Source organism: Anser cygnoides, chromosome 10 (genome assembly GCF_040182565.1).
Source record: "Anser cygnoides isolate HZ-2024a breed goose chromosome 10, Taihu_goose_T2T_genome, whole genome shotgun sequence".
Taxonomy (NCBI): Eukaryota; Metazoa; Chordata; class Aves; order Anseriformes; family Anatidae; genus Anser; species Anser cygnoides.
The window spans coordinates 19,259,623-19,279,167 of NC_089882.1; the positions used below are offsets into that span (position 1 = coordinate 19,259,623).

Sequence of the window (19,545 nt, forward strand, 5' to 3'; positions counted from 1 at the left end):
GATACTGTGCTTATACACTAAAAGAAGAGGGTACCCCTAACCTTAGTTCTTTTGGGAAGAGGGAAGCAGTAATAGCTCAGGTGCGTATGTAAGTTACCATGTCTAAACTGAACTTGTGGCAACTCCCTGTCTACGTTAATAGGCAAGAACACGTACGTGAATATAACAGCGTGATTGAATACACAGAAAGAATAAGCTAAGGCATTGTGAGCCTCGTAATAAAGGAACTTTGTAAGATAGCTCACAGTGAAAGGAAGCTTATATTCCATCTTATACAAGGTAAAAATATGAACAGACACAATTACTCCCAACTCAGTTAATAATAATTGTTTGGTTAGAGTGACTTGATCAGAGCCATGGGCCCTAACAGTGAGCTTCAAAAGGACTTGGTGCACTTCTTCCCTATGCTGTGTTAATACTACTTGTGTGTTTAGAGGATGAATTACTAACATTAGAGAGAGCAAACTACGTTCATACCTGTCCAAAGAACCATAGAAGAATCTGTGAAGAGAGGTTTTTGTCCTGCACAAATCTGTCGTTTCCAATGTAACTATTTCACTCTTAAGTAGATTTTTTTTACTGGCGAGGAGGTGAGTAATCTGACTTCTGTTGTGCTGCTACTGCAGAGCCCTACGTACTTGAAACAATAAAACCTGTAAAAGTCAGCTGGCAAGAAGACCCACGTTTCCAAGACAGCAGCTCTGAGGATGATGATGAACCAGAAGTAACAGAAAGTGAAAGGGACAAAGAAATGCAAGTTCTGTTCTTATTTGTTTTCTTGGTAGTAGATGATGCTATGAGAATTTTAATACCATCAGTCCATCCAGTCATGGAAAACTAGTATCTTCATTGTGCATTTTTTTTTTTTTTTAGGAAAATCATTCCTTACTGCACAGAACATAATATTCAAAAATTCTGCTATCAGATTTGAAGTTGAATGTAAAAGCTGAGTTTCTGGGTTGGTGCATGAGAACTTAATTGGGTAGTGGTTTTGGCCAAAAGTCAAATACACGCCAAGTGTTCTTGCACATTTCTTTGTAGAAGGCTGTATTTGGTTGTTGTGGAGTAATGCTACACTTCAATGCATGCTATTTCTGTGAAGTATTGCAGCTTTAATTTGTCTTAATGGAATTTGAGACTAACTATTATGACACTGAAATTTCTTTGTATTTTTCTAGGTTTTCCTCTTTACCGCAGGCAGTAAGTGCTAGGTTTTTCTTCTTCTCCAAAGATGATGAACGATTAAAAGGTATAATGGGGTTTATTCATATTCACCCTTACAATTTCTCTACTGAAACTTTACAAGAAAAAAAATGTTGCCTCGTTATTAATGTTAGTTAAAACATAATTGAGATGATTAAGGCAGGGAAAAAAATTGTGGATTTCTGTTGCTACTTGTGAATATGGACTGTGGTAGTGCATCCCAACAGAAAGCACAGTTCTGATCCAACAAATACTGAACTCTTGCCTAAACTGCCCTCTTATTTTCAGATCGTTACCTAATTTGTTGCTGGTCTTTTAGAGCTTATAAATAGCTCGATAAGTTATCTAAACATGAAGTGTATGTAAAAGTTGTTGTGTAGCTAAGATAGTTATTGTACTGTTATCTTCCAGCCTAAGAATCTGATTTACAATGCTTGTTAAAATCAAGCTCTGAATCTGTAACAGGCATAAATTTTTTTGATAGGCATGGAATCATGCTGATGAGCTTTTAATGAAACAGATACTGATTGACTGCAATTACAGCATAATAAAGAAAACTGCTGCTGCCTTTAATTTTTCTCTAGTATACCAGGCTGTAATGTATAACACGTTTTGTTTCAACCGACTGTGTTGTAGGGGTAAGGGTGGAGTACGTGGAAGACAACAGGCCTTCTGACTTTATTACTATTTTGCACATGAAACTTACAAAGGACACCATATTCAGATGTTTTTAACTACATTAATTTGTTCTTTGTTCTGTGCAGAGGGCCCCAAGTTATTCTGTAGATCAGTTAACCTGAGTGAAGAAAAAGATAGTTGGGAAGACAGACGTAGATTATTGCTTGAGGTGAGTATTTTAACATCTGCTACTTGATAAATAGCTGAAAGCTCAGTGTGAGGAGGGAATGGGGCTGCTTATCTGTTTAATTTGCATTAAAAGTGAATCTGGGAATTTCAGAAGGGCTTGAAACTTTACCGTTACAAGGAAACTACAAATTTTTAACATAGCAGTGTGTGTAACTTCATGTTGTGTTGTCCGGTTTGGTAAATTATTGAATGTCTGTATTGCACAGGGCCAGCTACATTAGTGCATGGAAAAAACACATGTTTGAGACAAAGAGGTGAATTGAGAAACTTCTCATAATATTGTGTTAAAATTTAAATATTTTCAGGAATGCCGGAAGAAACATAAGGATGCAAGAAGGAAAGTGAAAACAAAACAATAAGTCTTTGTTTCATGTTTCTTCTTTGAAAGAGACATTTTTCTTCAACTTCTTCAAAATTCTAGTGTTTTCAAAGATCTAACAAGAAACAATACTGGAAAAGACCGTTAAACTTTGTTTCTAAATAGCTACATATTTATTATGTCAATGTTTGTAACAAGTTGGGTGTGTTTTTTTTCTATACGGTTTAAAGGAGACTTGCTTCTTTGCATATTTTTGGGAATTTGATCATTGAACAAAGAAAACAGTGGATTATTGTGTTCTCATGCCCCCTTGCTGTATGCTGTTGATGAAGAACAGGTAGTACCACACCTTTAAGACTATACAACCTGTATTCAGCTGAATGTAACAGAGATCCTGTTTGAGATTTCTTTTACAAATTCTTGGAATGCTTCATTTTCAGAGTAAAAGTTTACCAGAAGCTTATGAAAATATGTATATAAGTGGGAAGACTTACGAAATGGGTAGATTTGTATTTCTTCACAGAGCTGATTTTTATACTTTTTAATTGAGTATATATATATAAATAAATATTAAGGACAAATGTTGCTGGTGTTGTATGCTTGTTGAATATTTTACATATAAGGATGTATTCTTCCGTCCATTTAGCATGTATGCGGCAGAGGGTCATGACAACATCAGAATACAGAGTGTTATGAAAGTATTGGCTCTTGGCTAATTAACTTAGAGGCTACAGCATGTTTCAGCATGTATGTGATCTGCCTGGAGAAAGTCACTTGGTTTAAAGTGCTGTTCAATGATGGAAGATTGATCAGTCCTCTGTAGAATGTAAGAAGGGTCAATCCCCCTTAGAATGGTGAACAATAGCAGTGTTAGGGTTAAATGAAGATCCCAATCAGTTTATTCTTTGTGGGAGACAAGAGGCAAAGAGATAGCCAGTTAAGGTGCTCAGAAAGCATTCTCAGGTGTGCCTTAGGATGCCTGAGCAGAAACATCCTTACTTACAAAAGTAAGTCAGAACAAAGTAGTATCTAAGAGTTGTGACAGACAGAAAAAGAGTAATTTCTAGCCAAGGAAACACTGTGCACTGAAAGTGTGATGGGATAAAATATTTCGGGATGTGTTTTCAAGGATGTGTGAAAGAAGTAACTGAGAATGGTGGTCTACAAATAAGGCTCAAGCGAGGTTCCATGACTAGCATTTATTTGTAAAATAATCAACTATTCCTTTTTGCTTTCCTGTAGTCCTTTTGGATCTCATGACAAATATATGTGCACAAAGAAGTACGAAGTCATGTTGAATGACAGCCAAACTGTTTCTACTACTAGCAAAAAAAAAAAGTTGGTTTTGTTGACATTTATGCTGTTTTGGTAGCAAACAGTGCAAGTGGACATTTTGTTTCTGTTAAATTTACTGTAAAATCTAACGGATATAAATGCCCCCCTTTTCTAGTGCTCTTAGAAGCCATCTCTCTCAAGGTGGGAAACACAATATCAGTAAACTGTAGTGCCAGAGACGTGATCATCACAAGGAAATAGCTTTAAACACATTTCTCAAGTAGAGACTGAGCAATTTGTGATCAAATGATATGTGAAAGGGAGTCTATAACTGCAGTATGTATGTTTTGTAGTGGTTCCCACTGTCTCTAGTTCATTTTCTTGCCTTGATTAAGTAATAATACAAACGCTTTCATGATTGTGGTTCGATAGGATATTGTACTTGACTAAGTCATTTCCAGTGTGGGGCTTGTAGGACTTGACTCCCTTATAATAAAAGATTGGTGCAACTTCTTGTAAAACTGTTGCAACACTTAACCTTCAACCTGCCAGGATTCAGCACTTAAAATAAGGTTGTTTTTTTTTATCCTTGGGCTCTTCCTGTTCTGAGGAATAATAAGATTGCTGTTTGCGAGGCCTCACATTAGAAAATGAAGAGAATAGCTGGCTACCTCTGGGTTTAAATAGCAAGTCAGTGACTAGGAAACACACTACTGAGATAAGAAAGCTGAAAGCAGTCTCATCTTGAAAGACAAGTTACAGGACAGAAGATCAAAAAGCAAATCTCAGAGTACTGAGTAGATGGAGGAAAAAAAAAGTATTTTTCCGAAGTCCTGTGTTCTGCATGTGTTTTTGTTTGTTTTCTTGTTTTGTTTTGTAATTTACTTCCCTATGCCTTCTGAAGCTTATCTGATGTTTTATTCCTGTCTTTCTTTCTGTCCTTAGAATTCATTTTTACATTGTATACATCTGTTTGTTTTCAGCCTTCTAAAGAAATTTCTTTACTTTCACATTCTTTTGCAAACATAAAAATGGAGTTTCATCTCATGGCTGTCAAAGATGAAGCCTGTTTTCTGTAAACTTTATTTTCTTTTAAGTACCACGGTCTGTTATGCTGCTTTGTGAACAAAGTTGTTCAGTTGAACTATTTTGTGTGGCACATGATCCTTTTTCTTCCTGAGGCTCAGAGGTCTTCTGAGTGGTAATAAATGCCACATTTTGCAGAACACTGCCTTACTACGTCTGTACAACGCTGTTTTCTCCATAGTGGGAATTCAGCGTTCCAGGTCTAGTGCACTGCTTTCCTAACTGTGATCCAGGGCTTCACAGTTGTTAACTACTAGGCACAGAGCACCTTAGTATGAGAAGACCTAATGACATCCTATTTACAGCCTTGTATGGTTTCAATTAAGGCTAATCTTTTGGGGCCACTTTGATAGGCATAAAGAAATAAATATATCAAAGTCTGAGGTGAGCAAAGGAATAAAAATGCTGGGCACCTGCCATCAGCCCTTCTGGTTTGGTATGATCTGTACAGCTGCAAGTTTGAACCTGCTTGTGTTGTCATGTAGGACAGCTGGAGAAGGTGAAGGAGCACCAAGTTCCCTTTGGCCTTTCCCATACCAAGGAGCACTCCTTTCTGTTTGTACCAGTTTGCCAGGAGAGAATACGTTATGCAGTAGCTTAATGGAAAATCCTCTTCCTAGTTAACTTCTGCTTCTGTGTGGATCAGCACTGATGTTTACACAAAATGGCTGACTTGCTTTTCTAGCAATCATTGCTTTCCTGGAATCTGCTTACTCGGATTGCTCAGGTCGTTGGAATGGTTTAAGAATGAAGATTGTGGGACCTAATCACTCTAAGGCATTTCTTTGGCCAATTTAATAAAGCTTTTAGTAAAGAATTTTTATGTATTTACAAGATAAAGGTAACAAATTTTAACAGTTTAAAAGATATTTTTTTTTCTTAGTAATTTGTCTCAGTCGTCTGTCTTATTTGAGGATATTTCAGATGTGGTTGTTCAGTAGCTTTGTTCAGTCTTCCATTTCATCCCTTTTGTCTTCTGACGTCTTCCCTTTTGTGGCAGTTCTAGGGTTTCACCCGTGGTGTTCAAAAGTCACCTGTTTGGAATATTGTTATTTAGTTACGCTACTGGCTTGATATTCTGAAAATATGAAACAGTTCAATGGAAAAACCTGTTATGTCAACAGCAGCAACACCTCAGTACTGCATACTGTAAATTTCCAATGTATTTACGCTGTACGCTAGATAGAATACTGCGTTTTTCCAGACGGTGGCATCAGTTATACAAGTTTTTGCATTGCAACTGTAGTGTTGCAGACAGAAACCAGATGGCAAAGCAGTAGCAAGCAGACTGGTGCACAGTCCCGGGAACGAGATGGGTGGGGAAAATGAAGGAAACGACACGATGTTACGCATCAGCCCGTTCGGTCTTCCTTTGTCGTGCGTTTTTCTTTTTTGACAGAGCTACCTTTATTGATCTTTTAGCATCTGCTTAGCCTTGTGTTGGCTACTCTGAAACATGGGAATGTCATCATCTGCGGGTTCTGCTGCATGTATTTCAGGGTAGTCAATTCTACACTGTTGCAGTCTGCTCGCACCATTTTGTAGGTAAAGCAGCATGTCTGTCCTTTAGCAAACTGTACGTAACTAGCTCTGCATGTGTACAAGCTAAGGAACTAACGTGTTTAGATTGACAATTTTATTTTTCTGGACTAGAGTTAATATGTATCAGCTGTCCAATACTAAATATATCAGAGCCTAGAAGATGCCCCTACCTCCTTCCCTGCTATTTGCTTGTTCCAGCTGTTAAATTGATAGCATGTTCTGTCAGCTTGCAGCCCTTGTGGTGTAGGGGGAGGGGACAGAATACTGCGATTAAAACAAGGAGGAAAAATGGGACCAATTGCTTCCTGAAGACAAAAAAACAGCTGTTATGTAATAGTTGGCTGTTTTTCTTCTCCTCCCCCACCTAATGTCACTCTTCCGTGTACATGCTCTCTCCTCATCCCTAGACAGCCTTATGTATGAAGCACGTTTGAAAAATGATTTGAGCAGCAGAACATTTTAGGAACTGTGGAAGCTATCACTAAGCGTCTCTTTGCTGGAGGCAGGTGCTGTTTTAAGCCAGCGTTTCACTTGTGCAGGTTTATTATCTTCCATTTTGTATAATACAAAAATAGGTTGGTTAGTTCAGGAGTGACATTCTTCCTAAAGGTCTGAGGAGTCTAAGAACATGATGGTGCTATGTTTGTAAGGCTAGCTAGCTGTAATCCAGCTGGACTGGGTACAATAGTACTCAAATAGTATCACAGAGTTCACTGTGGGTTAGCTGGCTGAACAAGTGTCCTGGGTTCTCAACAGGCTTCTAAAACTTGAAGCACTGAAATCTGGCAGTAGCCTGGCTGCCATAGTCACTTCGCTGCAATGTAGCACAGTATAATTTTACGGTGTGACTACACAGTGAGAGTACCATTCAAATCATGAGGACACAAATTCTTGAGGGCTTGGTCATGCTACTGAGCTATTTAAATTCTTGTATATTCATGTAGTCAGCACAATAGCTGAATGAAACAGCAAGTAGCTTTATTTCCTTGGAAACAGAAGGGTAAAATGCATTGGTGTAAGACTCCAGTGAAAAACTGTTCTTGGAGCATGCTGCTGACTAATGATTTGCATGCTGATGGTTAGTACAGAGCAGCTGTTAGGTAGCTGGGCTTTAATTGTAATGGTGATGTTCTGTGTGCAACCTTGAAAAGACAAAACTCTTATCCAACAGCTTCTGTTCTGATGACATATTTAAAGGAACAGATATTTGTCAAAAGAGATACAGTAATGAGTATTTGCATGTTGTTATCCTGTGTCCAGTGCAAATAATGGGGTAAATCTTAACCGTGAAAACAGGTTAAGGCAATTCAGTTTAAGATGCACCATCAATTTCCATGATTCATCTGAGAAGCAGTAATTCTGTGTAACTTGTTCTCTTTTGTTTCTGTCCAAGTCAGGTAAGTGTTGAAACCCTTTAATGGAACAATGCCTTTAAAAAATAAAAAATAAAAAGCATACATGCACACAAATAAAACAGACATTTTTTATGATGGCAGTTTAGCCTGCTCTCTGAAAAACTGTTGGTGTTGCAGCGATTGTCTTAGAAGCATTGCCTTCATGTCTTACTTGTGAGATATTCCTTAACAAAATGAAGAATTATTGTTTGATTTGCTTGCACATTAATATATTTGCCCTGGAGAAAGATAATCTTAGACTCAAATGTAGCAGTCTTTTACAAATTCCGAAATATTCCTGCCAGGAGGTTTTGACTTGACTCTTACTAGAAACCATGTGCGTTCTGCATACAAAGATGTCTGAAGTCTCAGTGTAGATAACTGTAGGTAGAAGGTCCTTGATTTAAACACCTGATTGTGGAAATGATATACTCTACTAGGGAATTGCTACAGCAAGGTTAGTATATTAAAACTGTGTTTACTCATTTAAATGCAGTTTAATGAGAGCAAGTGTAGAGTCCTGCACCTGGGAAGGAACAACCGGACATATCAGTACAGGCTGGAGGACGACCTGCTGGAGAGGAACTCTGAGGAGAAGGACCTGGGGGTCCTGGTGGATGACAGGTTGGCCATGAGCCAGCAGTGTGCCCTGGTGGCCAAGAGGGCCAGTGGGATCCTGGCGTGCATTAAAAGGAGTGTGGCCAGCAGGTCAAGGGAGGTGATCCTTCCCCTCTACTCTGCCCTGGTCAGGCCTCACCTGGAGCACTGTGTCCAGTTCTGGGCTCCCCGGTACAAAAAAGACAGGGATCTCCTGGAAAGAGTCCAGCGGAGGGCCACAAAGATGGTACGGGGCCTGGAGCATCTTCCCTATGAGGAAAGGCTGAGAGACCTGGGTCTGTTCAGCCTGGAGAAAAGAAGTCTGAGAGGGGATCTCATCAATGTTTATAAATATCTGAGGTGTGGGAGACAGAGGGATTTGGCCAACCTCTTTTGAGTGGTTTGTGGGGACAGAACAAGGGGTAATGGCCACGAGATAGAGGACAGGAAGTTCTGCACCAACATGCGAAAGAACTTCTTCATGGTGAGGGTGACGGAGCACGGGAACAGGCTGCCCAGGGAGGTTGTGGAGTCTCCTTCTCTGGAGATATTCAAGGCCCGTCTGGGCACCTACCTGGGCAGCCTGCTCTAGGGAACCTGCTTTGGCAGGGGGACTGGACTCGATGATCTCTCGAGGTCCTTTCCAACCCCTACAATTCTGTGATTCTGTGATTATATTGAGAAACTTTTGACATGTTAGCTAATTTGTTTTACAGTATTTGATTGTCTTAAAAATATTATCGAGGAAAAAGTATGAAAGCACAACTTAAAATCTAAACTGGACAACAAGACTTCAGGAACTCAGTGCACTTTGTAGTGTGTTACAAGCTTAGGGGAGTTGTGGAGCGAGAGAAGAGCAGCTCTCTGAGGTGCTGGGTGGCAGTTTCACAAGGTGCAGGTATGCTTCACGAGGTGCAGGTATACCCTTGATTGTTTTTTCGGAGGTTTTAAAACCTGTTTGCCATCTACTAGTCGTGGAGAGAGAAAGATCCAGCTCCCTGATTTTTCTTTGTTCTTTGTCCAATTTGCCTGTAAGAGCACCAAGGCGCTAAGCACAAAATGGGCTCCAGGAGAAACAGTGATTTATCATTTCGTGGTGTCCAAAAAAGAAAGAAACGAGCAGTCAAAAGTGGGGCTGTGTGGGCTGCTGCTTAGAGCTCATGGTTGTTTCCCGGAGTTTCCTTCCTCTTGCCCTGGCTGCCTTGTCCAGGGGCCCCTCCTGGGAGCTGGGCACGGGCCAGTGCAGGCGTCTCTCAGCTGTGCCCCCGGGGCCAGCAGTGGGGCCGTGCCCCCTCTCTGGGACATCCCAGGGTTTAAGCAGCTCGTCCCTCCTCACCCCTCTGCCGGAAGGAGGAACAGCAAGATTCCCTGGGGGATTTAGCTGGGGATGGCAGGTTGAGTGCAGTCGTGCCAAGGTTAAGCGGGCTGGCACAACTGAAAGCACAACTTGCTGGCGGGTAGATGGCACCAAATGATTTACATCTGAGGAAAGAAGCCAAAGGATTTTCTACCAACCCACGATGCCTTCAGAGGAGTCTGTGTTCCCTGGCATGGAAAGTTCTGTAACTTCCCAAACATACCACGTGTGTTCTCTTCTATATATATTTGCAGCTTGCATTTTCTGTTAGCGGTTATGATCCAATGCAGCTACAGCAGGAGATAATAAACCTTTCGTGTACAACCTCCATCCCTGTCAAACAAGGAGTTCATACTTCAAGTTTTTCAATATTCCTTTGTTTTTCCCAGTGAAGCTTAATTTTCCCAAGTTTTTAAAAGCAATATTTACAGTGTTTGAAACATCTGTACTGAGAATTGTAACTTTTTTCACCATCAGTTTAATTAGAGCATGTGTGGTAAGGGTATTTATGCTTTTCCACTCCTGAGTGGTCATTTCAGTTGTGTATATTTGGATGTAACTTGCGTTTTGTCAAGTTATATTCTTTAATAAAACAGGCACATACCCCTACTATCTTTATCTTTCTACCTCAAACGTATTGTATTTAACTTCCAGAATATTGAAGAAAATCCAGTCTGAATCTTGCTTTCTGTTTTCATTTTAAGCTTCGCTATGTTACATATAAATGTCATGTTGTTAACTGAATGAAACAGCTGCTTTCTGCAATGATATCCTACGGAGTTCATCTTCCATGGAAAATAATCTGTTTTCTCATTGTGTAAAACATCATGAAAATGATAATTGTTTATAAAAGGAGAAAGAGGGGCCGGTCCCTTACAAAAAAGTTCTTGAAACATATCGTCAATTAAAAAACAATGTTTTGAGTGGTTCTCTTTAAAGAACAGAGAACAAAGAAAGATGTTACAGGCTTGAAAGGGTTCTTATGTTCCAAAAAAACAAACATGTTAAGATGACATGCATGAATTGGTTGCTGAGAATATGGAAAGGGGACTCTGAATACATGTCTGGGGCTTGGATTTGTCTGATCAAATCTAGCTTTTTATCCCTGACAGTAATGCCATATAACTGGAAAAAAAAATTTTTCATGCTCTGTTTGTTTTTAGTTCTGCTTATATATAAATTAAAAATTATTTTCCCCTTAGAAGTATTTTTTTTTTAGCTTTTCAGAGGTGAAACTGGAATGTAAGTTGAACTAAGTAATTTGAATTACGCTAATAATCTGCATTTTCAGTGCAGATGGTATTGCAGGTTGGTAGGGTATTGCTTTAAGCTGAGGTACTTCACAGCTGATAGGGCAGTTCAGAACACGCAAGACTTCCTTAAAGCTAGTGTTTAATTGTATTTATGTTGCTTGCAGTTTGTACTAACAAGTTATAAGCCAGTCCTTTCACAGTGTTATCTGTAAGGAACTACAGGCTAAGGCAATCTTTACATTAGAAATCAGAAAGAGCTGCATGGAGATCATTCTGCAGGAAGTTCTGATGAGGCTAAACGTTGTGCTAACTGCCTTGGTAGGGTATATAAAGGGGTGGATGTACCCTGCACCAAAATACACTTCTCTGGGAAGAAGCAGACCATGAATACTTTTTCAGAAGGAAACAAGCTCTTGTTGAGTTGGAGATGATTTTCTTGTGTGTGGTGGTATTGTTTTTTGTTTGCTGCTTCTTGTTGGCTTGCTTTGTTTGTTTGTTTGAAGGCAACTGGGGGTTAATTTTTGTATTGAACTGAAGTTAGGCTCCCATTCCTTGGAGGAAATGGCCCTTCCTTTTCACATTTTGTCCTGCCCCCAACCACAGGGCTTTTATCACAACCTAAATGAGAGGGTGTGTCTGTACTGTTTAACTAATCACACTGACATGAAAATAATTGCAGCTTCATTCATGGTGCTCCTTCCACAAGCAGATCCTGGGCTAAGTTATTACAAGCTGTAGTGCAAAGAAATGAAGGTAATGCTACTTGTTCAAAACAGTGGGAAAAATAATTGTTCATTCATCTGTCAGAAATAATAACTTCTATACAAAATCCTTATCCAAAACAGAAATAATTGGAGGAAATAGTAATGAGTTTAAGTAAAACACTAATGCAGTCATCAGAGCATGAATTTTAGGCAGTAGACAAATTACTTCTTATATTATTGTTGAAATAACATATTGTTGGCCTCTGTTCTTCAGTTCCATGTTTGTAAGTGCATTCTGTCTTCAGAAGTGCATGGTTTCGTACGGGAGTTTGCTGCAGTAATGGCCACCTGACTGCACTGAAGCAGCTGAGGCATGTGCTAGCATTCCTTCCTCTCGACTGTCCTGTGGTTGCAGTATGGAAACAGACCGGTTACATCTAACCACCTCGCTGATTTGCTTTTTGTGTATGTCACCACCCCCTGATTTTTTTTATTTATTTTTTTTTAAACTTTGGAGTTCGAATCACGCTTCATGTACAAACATAACTCCCAGGGAGGTGAAATTCTGGTGGGTATTTTGCACTACACAGAACAGCAAAACTTAGCCTACAAGTAGTATTGTGTTTGCACATGCCATAATTTATTTTGTTACTCTAATGTGGTTTGTTGCAAAAGCCAAAAAGTACATATCTCATGTTTATTTCATGTGAAATTCAGTCCAGTGACAGAGGGGTTATAATATTTCTGGTCAATTGCTTTTGGTTGTTGGAGGAGGGTTTGTTTTCCCTTTTGCCACAAAAGAAACAGGTTTTAGTGTTGGGGACTTAAGTCCCACTTACTGCTGAAACCTGTGTGCAAGGCCTTGCACATTACTGCTTTTCTTCAAGATGACACCTGAAGTTTTAACAATTATACTATTGATGAATGTGAATTACTCAAACATCCTTATTAATTTACTCTAATTATGCCTAGAGGATTTTCTCAGTAGTTTGTCCCATTACTTAGGATTATTCACTTTAATGTAACTCTTAATCAAAGCATACTGAATCCCATGGCCTGCTCAGGGCTGGCTCAAGCATATCAGTTCTCAGAACATTGAAGTTGTTCATTTTAATAAATGTTTCTGGTTTGGTTTTGTTTTGTTCCAAATTCAACACTGATTTGCGTTAGAATAGGAGCAAAGGAGGTAGTATGTTAGCTTTTCCATTTCTTATCTTCAGCAGCGGGTATTTTCCATCACTTTTCCCTGGGCTAAGGCACACCCTTGATTTCCATTGAAAAGAATGGATGCTGGAAGAGGTGAGATTTTTAGACCCTCATTTTTGTCAGCACTTATTTTAATATACAGGTCACATAAAAGGTGGAAACATTTTTTTAAAATAAAAACCAGCAAAAACCTTTAAGGGTATTTTAATTGTAAACCCATGTGGTATTGTGGCTTTTTTTGTTTGTTTAGTTGTTAATTTAGGAGGGAGGATTAATTTGCTTCCAGATCTCAGTTCAGTACCTTTTGAAATTGAAAACCTCACCTTGGTCTTTCTACTTTTCTTCCTACAGCAGTCACGCAGTTCTGAAAGATTTTTATCAGGAAATACAGCAGCAGGAATTGGAACCACATTGCTCTGTTGCTTTGGAAACAACTAACAGAGGAGAAGTTTTCACAGCTTCATGTGAAACACCTATAGACAACGGTTTTCTGCCCATATACTGAGCTTCATTTCAGGGAGTTGTACATTCTTGGGCAAACTTCTTGCTTTTCCTGTTAGCTTGAGGGGAGACAGTCATTGGGTATTCTAATTCAGTAAAGCTTGCCATACTGCTGTGTTAGCAGAGGTAACGTCTGCAGCGGTTTGCTGTAACAGAGTAGGGCTCATTATGTATAGTAGGAGCAGGCAGAGTTTGTGTAGCAACAGCTCTGGCAGCCAATCGCCGGAGATATTAGATAAAGTGGAAGCGTTCGTAGCACTTCCTCTGCTTTTATTTTTAATATGTTCTTTCCTGATCCCCCTCCTCCACTGCAGGCATAAGGTGGCGACCTAAAGCTCTCACTCTGTTTTGTACAATATAACTTGGTTATTAGAAACAATTGCAAGTTATACCAAGCCTTTTTTCTTTAATCATCTTGTTTTGACCCATGCCTGCCATGAAAAGGTTCTGTGTTTTGTTTGCCTCTCTGTAAAGCCCTTTGCAGTGCCAGCTGTGTGGTTTAGCTAAGTAAAATGTCTGAGTTTCTGTGTACACATTTTTGAAGAGGACTTAGGAGACAGAGAACAAATCTTATTAGCATCTACTGCAGTGTCCCAATATCTGTTTTGATTAACAAGACTACAGTAAAGAGAGCACTGGAAGCTGCTTCATACAGCAGAACATAACTCATACTGGATCATAGGCTGCTGACTCATAAACGGTTAACTCTGGTATTAGTGAGTTTCCTTTAATGAGCTGGAGGGGGTTGGATAGCTAACGCAGATGATACTGGCAAGTAGGCTTGCGCTGTAAGGAAATGAGAGAGGTTAAGAATTAATGCAAGTTAAAAAATCTAGTGCTGAGGAATTGAACTCTATTCCCGCCTTCCAGGTGTTTAAGACAGCTGAATGCGCTGGATAATAGAGAGTAAGAGGATTTTTGAACCTTCTCAATCTACCACTCTGTTTTGGAACAGAGGAAAAATGGTCTTTTACTTAAATGGAGTTTTCATCTGCTTGGGCAAGCTGATAATTGTTTGCCTCTCCTTCCGTCTCCGGCCCAATCATCAGAATAGTTTGATGAAGTCGGATTATCTTGGTAGCAAGCAGTGTTTTTACTTCGGTAACAAAGTCCAACCTGTAATAACAGCAGCTGGGCTTCAGGGAAGATACACATGGTACCTCCTGTTGTTACACACGGAGACCCTGTGTGCTGCTGAGTAACATGACCTGCTGTTTTTGACAAGTCCCTGAATTCAGCCTTATGATATTTCATATCTCACAGTCTTGTTAGCATTTGTTTTTAAAATGCTGTCTTACCCAGAGACAAAGAAACAGTAGCCAGTTGCTCAGCTTTCAAGCTTAGAGATAGCTGAGGGCATTGATCTGTGATCACACAACATCTGGGAAACTAGAAGTTCCCTTTCCAAAGAGTAGTCCCAGTGAAGGTGTTTCCAGTGCTTATCAGGAGAAAAGTAGAATGTTTATTTTCTGTTTTAATGGTCACTATTAAATCTCTTATTTATTCACTTGTTTTTCTTAAGAATATGGGGAGGACCACAGGTAGGAGTGGAAAATGAGATTAAAAGCAAATAACTATTTTGCAAATAACCAAAAGAAACTTCTGAAGATGAAGGTGGTGTTTTGTAGACAGCCCATAGGACATGAAATGTGTTGTTTGATTGCTCTTACTGTTTAGTTTCCACTTTTGGGTCTTTTGTGGAGATGCTAGACAACCCGGCTGTACCCCAGAGAAAAGTATTGTACATTTTAGACACATTTGGTGTTTTGAGGGTTACTGTCTTTTGCTAGTGACTGAGAGGTGGCTGTGTGACTAGAAGGGGAAGAGAACAGAGTGGGAAGCCTGTTTTCCTAGTATCTTATTATTTGCCCTACTTCACTAAACACAGAAGGAAGGCTCGCTGCTATTCTACCAGTTACCCTTTATCTGACTAGAAAATAATGTTGAGTTTGGTTCCCATACGTCACTGGTTTCTCCACATGTGGACTCTAAACCAGAATGCATGTGTCTACCAGGTTTTGCAGGCTACTGGAGTAAGTTGCCTGAGGCCTAGGCAGTAGTTGTAGAAGAAAGAAAGGTATGGGAACCCATGCTGATTCTTTCCAACAGAAAATTGACATTAACTGAAGTAATCTTACTGATTCATGGGTAATCTCTTAGTGGTATAGGATAATAGCAAGAGAGTGGAAGCTGGTAAATCAAACCAGTGTACACAGTAAGCTTCCCATAAGCTTTGGAAGATGATGTTTTTGATGCATTTGTTTCCATTAACCTCTTTCTTTTCCATGCTTTACAGTTTAGCAGATGCTCTTTAATTATTTCATTCCTGCCTCTAATCTGTATTTGAATCAGTGTAATGAATTTTCACTGCTCAGTTGTTCACCTCAATTAAAGGATGTGAATTTACCACCACAGAGCCAAGTTTCAACAAGCTGCAGCAATTAGGTAAGTGGAGGTTTGTTAGCCATCTGAAAACGTCTTACCTGTGTTTCAGTGTAAGCCTTACAAAGGGTGCATATTATTGCTGTATGCCGTTTTTTGTCAGACGAAAATTAGGAGGCCATTCAATCTAGTCTGTTTTGCATCATGATTTTGTTGTCCTATGGTTCCATGATTTTATATTATAGGAGGTTCATTAATTCACATTATAATTATTCCCTTTAAAAAATATCTTGCCTTTCATGAAGATAACTTCTATTTCCCATCTATACTGACAAACCTAAGTAGTAGGAAACCACTAATCAAACTTGAATGCAATGGGTTTGCAGACTTATTAAGCTCAACCCATTTTTTTCACTTTGAGGGTGTTGTTTCGTTTGTCTGAGACCAAAAGATAGAAAATGTTGCTTTTCTTATTTTAGCCGAAAGCCAGAGATTCCTCTGAAATCCAGGTTTCAAAACCTGGGCCTCTAGAGAGAATGCCACGCCTCGAAGGGACAATTAACATTTTTTGTTGTTGTTCCAAACAGTGATAAGACAATTAGTTACTTTGGTAAAGTGCTTGCCACAAGACTTTGCCCATACACTTCGAATAAATAAATATAAAAGACCAAATTTTACTTTGATGTCTGAGCACACACTGAGGACATTCACCCCCAGTGCAAACTGCTGAGCACTTAGTTCTTCAGCAGATCAAACCACGTATTTGCATGCTTAGATTTTCCCCAAGTATATGCAAGTCTAAGCACTTGTTTCTGGGCACTCTAGCCTACCTGTTAAGAAGAGAAATGGAATATTGCTCAAAACAGTCTTTTCTTTATTATGCAAACCCTTTGCATATGCTTAAACTTGTGGTTTCTGGTTTCATGGTTAGAGATGTTTAGCTAATAGTTAGTCAAGTGTAGGGTGTCGCTGTGTTTTGCTCTTTCCTGGCAGCACAGCTGAGACAGCTGCAGAGAAACAAATTCAGAGTCAGGTTCTGTTCACCACTTAGTCCCTTCACAATTGCAATGACGAGCTTTGTAAAATAGCTAAGGGAGTCCTGAGCAATCAGTACCTAGTGGCACCTAAAGGTTTAGTTAGAGAACCATTTTTTTTGTTCCATTCCAGGAACTTAAACAGACAAGAGAAATGGCTATACAGCTTTAGGTGTCATCTGACTGCTAAAAGCATTTTATCAAAGCAATAAAATTTAGGTACCCATGTGTGCGGACCGAAATGATCTCTGTCCTTGTTTCTGTCACGTATAAGATTTTTTTCGGGGGGGAGGAGGGGGGTGAGGGGGTTAGGGAGGTGGGCGGCACTTCTTACGCTTTCCTGCATGGGCGGTTCCCTTGGTTCAGGTGTCCACACAGCGGACATACCTCCAAATCTAATATGAGTTTACAATGTTTTCTTGCAGGATTCTCCCCTTGAAGTAGTATTTGCCGCTGGTGATGCAGTGCCTGCTTTACAGTAGTTCTTAAAAATATGATCAGTCGTACTAGACATCCATTATGCAAGATCTTCCCCTGCATGCAGTTGAGGGCTATTTATAATAGCTTGATTTTTGCATGCAACTCTGACAGTAATGGGGTATAAAATGCTACAGCTTTTTTAAATTCCTTATTTTAGGTTAGCTTTCATCCCTGCTATTAATGCAAGTAACAAGCTGCAGTCATAGTGGGAGAAAGACCAGAGGTGGCAGAGAAGCCACTGATTTGAATATCTTCCTCACGAGGCTCTCAGATGAAGTTGTTTTCTCTCTGAAATACTAGTCAAAGATGTATGTGTGCAGTCCTAGTTCTCGTCTAGCCCACTTTTAGAACAAGTAGAAAAAACTTAAATTGGAAGGAAAAAAAAAAAGCTGTAGCCTTTCCAAGAAAGATTTTTTTCTAAGCATAAGCAAAGCTGAATTTGACATTCTGTAGTTTCTTGAAGGCAGCTGTGGGTTTGGATTTTTCTAGGTTAACAGCGTATCTGTTTTCTGTTGTAGATTCATGCAGCTTTTCTTGTTTAGACATCTTCTGCACACACTCCTCTCATGTTTGATTTGTAATACCTACATAAGCAAACTGACTGATAAATTATGATCCCTTTGTGTCTCAATGTAAAAAATGGTGGATGCTTGGATGCTGCCATATTCCATAATATAACTGGGAATGCGCCAGGATCTAAGTACGCATGGTGTGTTTTGTACTGTCGACACGAGGGGAGAAAGCAGTGCATAAGAAACAAGATCATATGGTGCAGACACTTTTTCATTTTAAATGAAATTTATGGGATTGACAATTAACCTTCATCTATTTTTTTTTGTCTGTCAGATTATAGCTGCTGGTTGCAGTGTGGAAGTGTTTAATGGAATAGCCTTATTCACCTTTGACAAAGGTCATGTTGATACCACGAAATTAATGGTATGTATTGAAAAGAGAGTTGAACAGTGAGGTTACTCAACATGTGGGTACCTACTAAATGTGTCAGAATATTTAAAAATAAAATTTAAAAAAAAAAGACAAGGATTACTAGTTTCTGCAGGCTAAAAAAACATGCCTGCTTATATAACCCTATTTGTTATGCTCTGGGGGATAAACTACTTTAAAAAAAAAATGTATCTTCTACATTGGAGTAGTGCTTTAAACTTAATTTTAAAGATGAAAGTTTTTGTTTTGTAGAAGAGAAGATGTAATAAAGATAGATTGTTGTGGGAATAGAAATGTTGTTTTTGCAGTGTTACATTGTATAGAAGGAAGGAATGTGGTATTGAGATATGCTTACAGTGATAAGAAAGCTCAGCAGGTGTCCTCCTAAAATGCAGACAACCAGACTCCTTAGAGCAATCAGGTGAAAATCACTATGTTAAGTCAAGCCAGATAAGGGGAGAAAACATTACCATCTCAAAAACAGGCCGGCAACTGAAGGCCAGGCATTGTCTGTGAAGCATCAGGTAGATTGTGAACCTGGATTACCCACTCCAGTGGGGAAACAGGGGAGGGTCCTGTCATCAAAAAGTATATAAACTGTGTTTTTGGAACTAGTAGGTGCGCTCTCCTGCTTGTGGGGCGCCCGCCATTGCAATCGCGAATAAATTACTACTTCACTGAGATCCTCGCCTGAGCCTAAGTTATTGGCTACGGAGTGTTTCTCACAATTTGGGGGCTCGTCCGGGATCCAGTCACCTACCGGGGAGCCCCACCGCCGCAGCAGCAGGAAGGCATGCCCCGCTGATTTCAGCGGTCCTGTGCATCGACGGTGGCGGTTCTGCGGAGAGCTGACAGAGGGCCCGAGACTGATTAAAGAGGCAGGATCCGTGAAGTAGTGGGGAAAGGGAAGAAGGTAGGCACTCAGGGTTTTAAGAATTGATCCGGTAACTCTGTGCACAGACCAAGGTAAGAAATATTAAGTATTGCTTTGGGGGTCGGGTGAGACTCTGTGTGATGTGTGCCGTGTGATTGAGACGTACTTTTGTACGAAGCGAGTGTGGAGTCCTGATCCGCGGTTCCGTAGCTCCGCGAGGGGCGCGGCCGGAGACGGACGAAGCGTGAGATAAGGGAGAGAAAGGAAGAGTCTCGGGAAATTTGGTGTGTGGTAATCCTTGCACGGGGTAGTGCTCGGAGTACACCAGGGAAATTTGGTGTGCGGTAAGCCTTGCACGGGGTAGTGCTTGGCAGTACACCAGGGAAATTTGGTGTGCGGTAATCCTTGCACGGGGTAGTGCTCGGAGTACACCAGGGAAATTTGGTGTGCGGTAAGCCTTGCACGGGGTAGTGCTTGGCAGTACACCAGGGAAATTTGGTGTGCGGTAATCCTTGCACGGGGTAGTGCT

At 40.0% G+C, this 19,545-nt stretch overlaps 1 protein-coding gene across 4 annotated transcripts in view; it reads left to right on the plus strand.

Annotated features, from left to right (window-relative positions):
- The window catches only part of NOL8 (nucleolar protein 8), a 56,226-nt gene that overhangs the window by 13,189 nt on the left and 23,492 nt on the right, over positions 1-19,545 (plus strand). For 2 of the 4 annotated variants that reach the window (XM_013201385.3, XM_067003046.1), the window contains 4 exons: positions 627-753; positions 1,179-1,249; positions 1,968-2,050; positions 2,376-2,970. In XM_013201385.3, coding sequence (XP_013056839.3) covers positions 627-753; positions 1,179-1,249; positions 1,968-2,050; positions 2,376-2,429 — 335 coding nt within the window. In that variant the 3' untranslated portion in view covers positions 2,430-2,970. Of the gene's footprint in view, positions 1-626; positions 754-1,178; positions 1,250-1,967; positions 2,051-2,375; positions 18,138-19,545 lie in introns of those variants that run through there. The other 2 variants (XR_010833908.1, XM_048054980.2) reach the window with 2 other exon arrangements.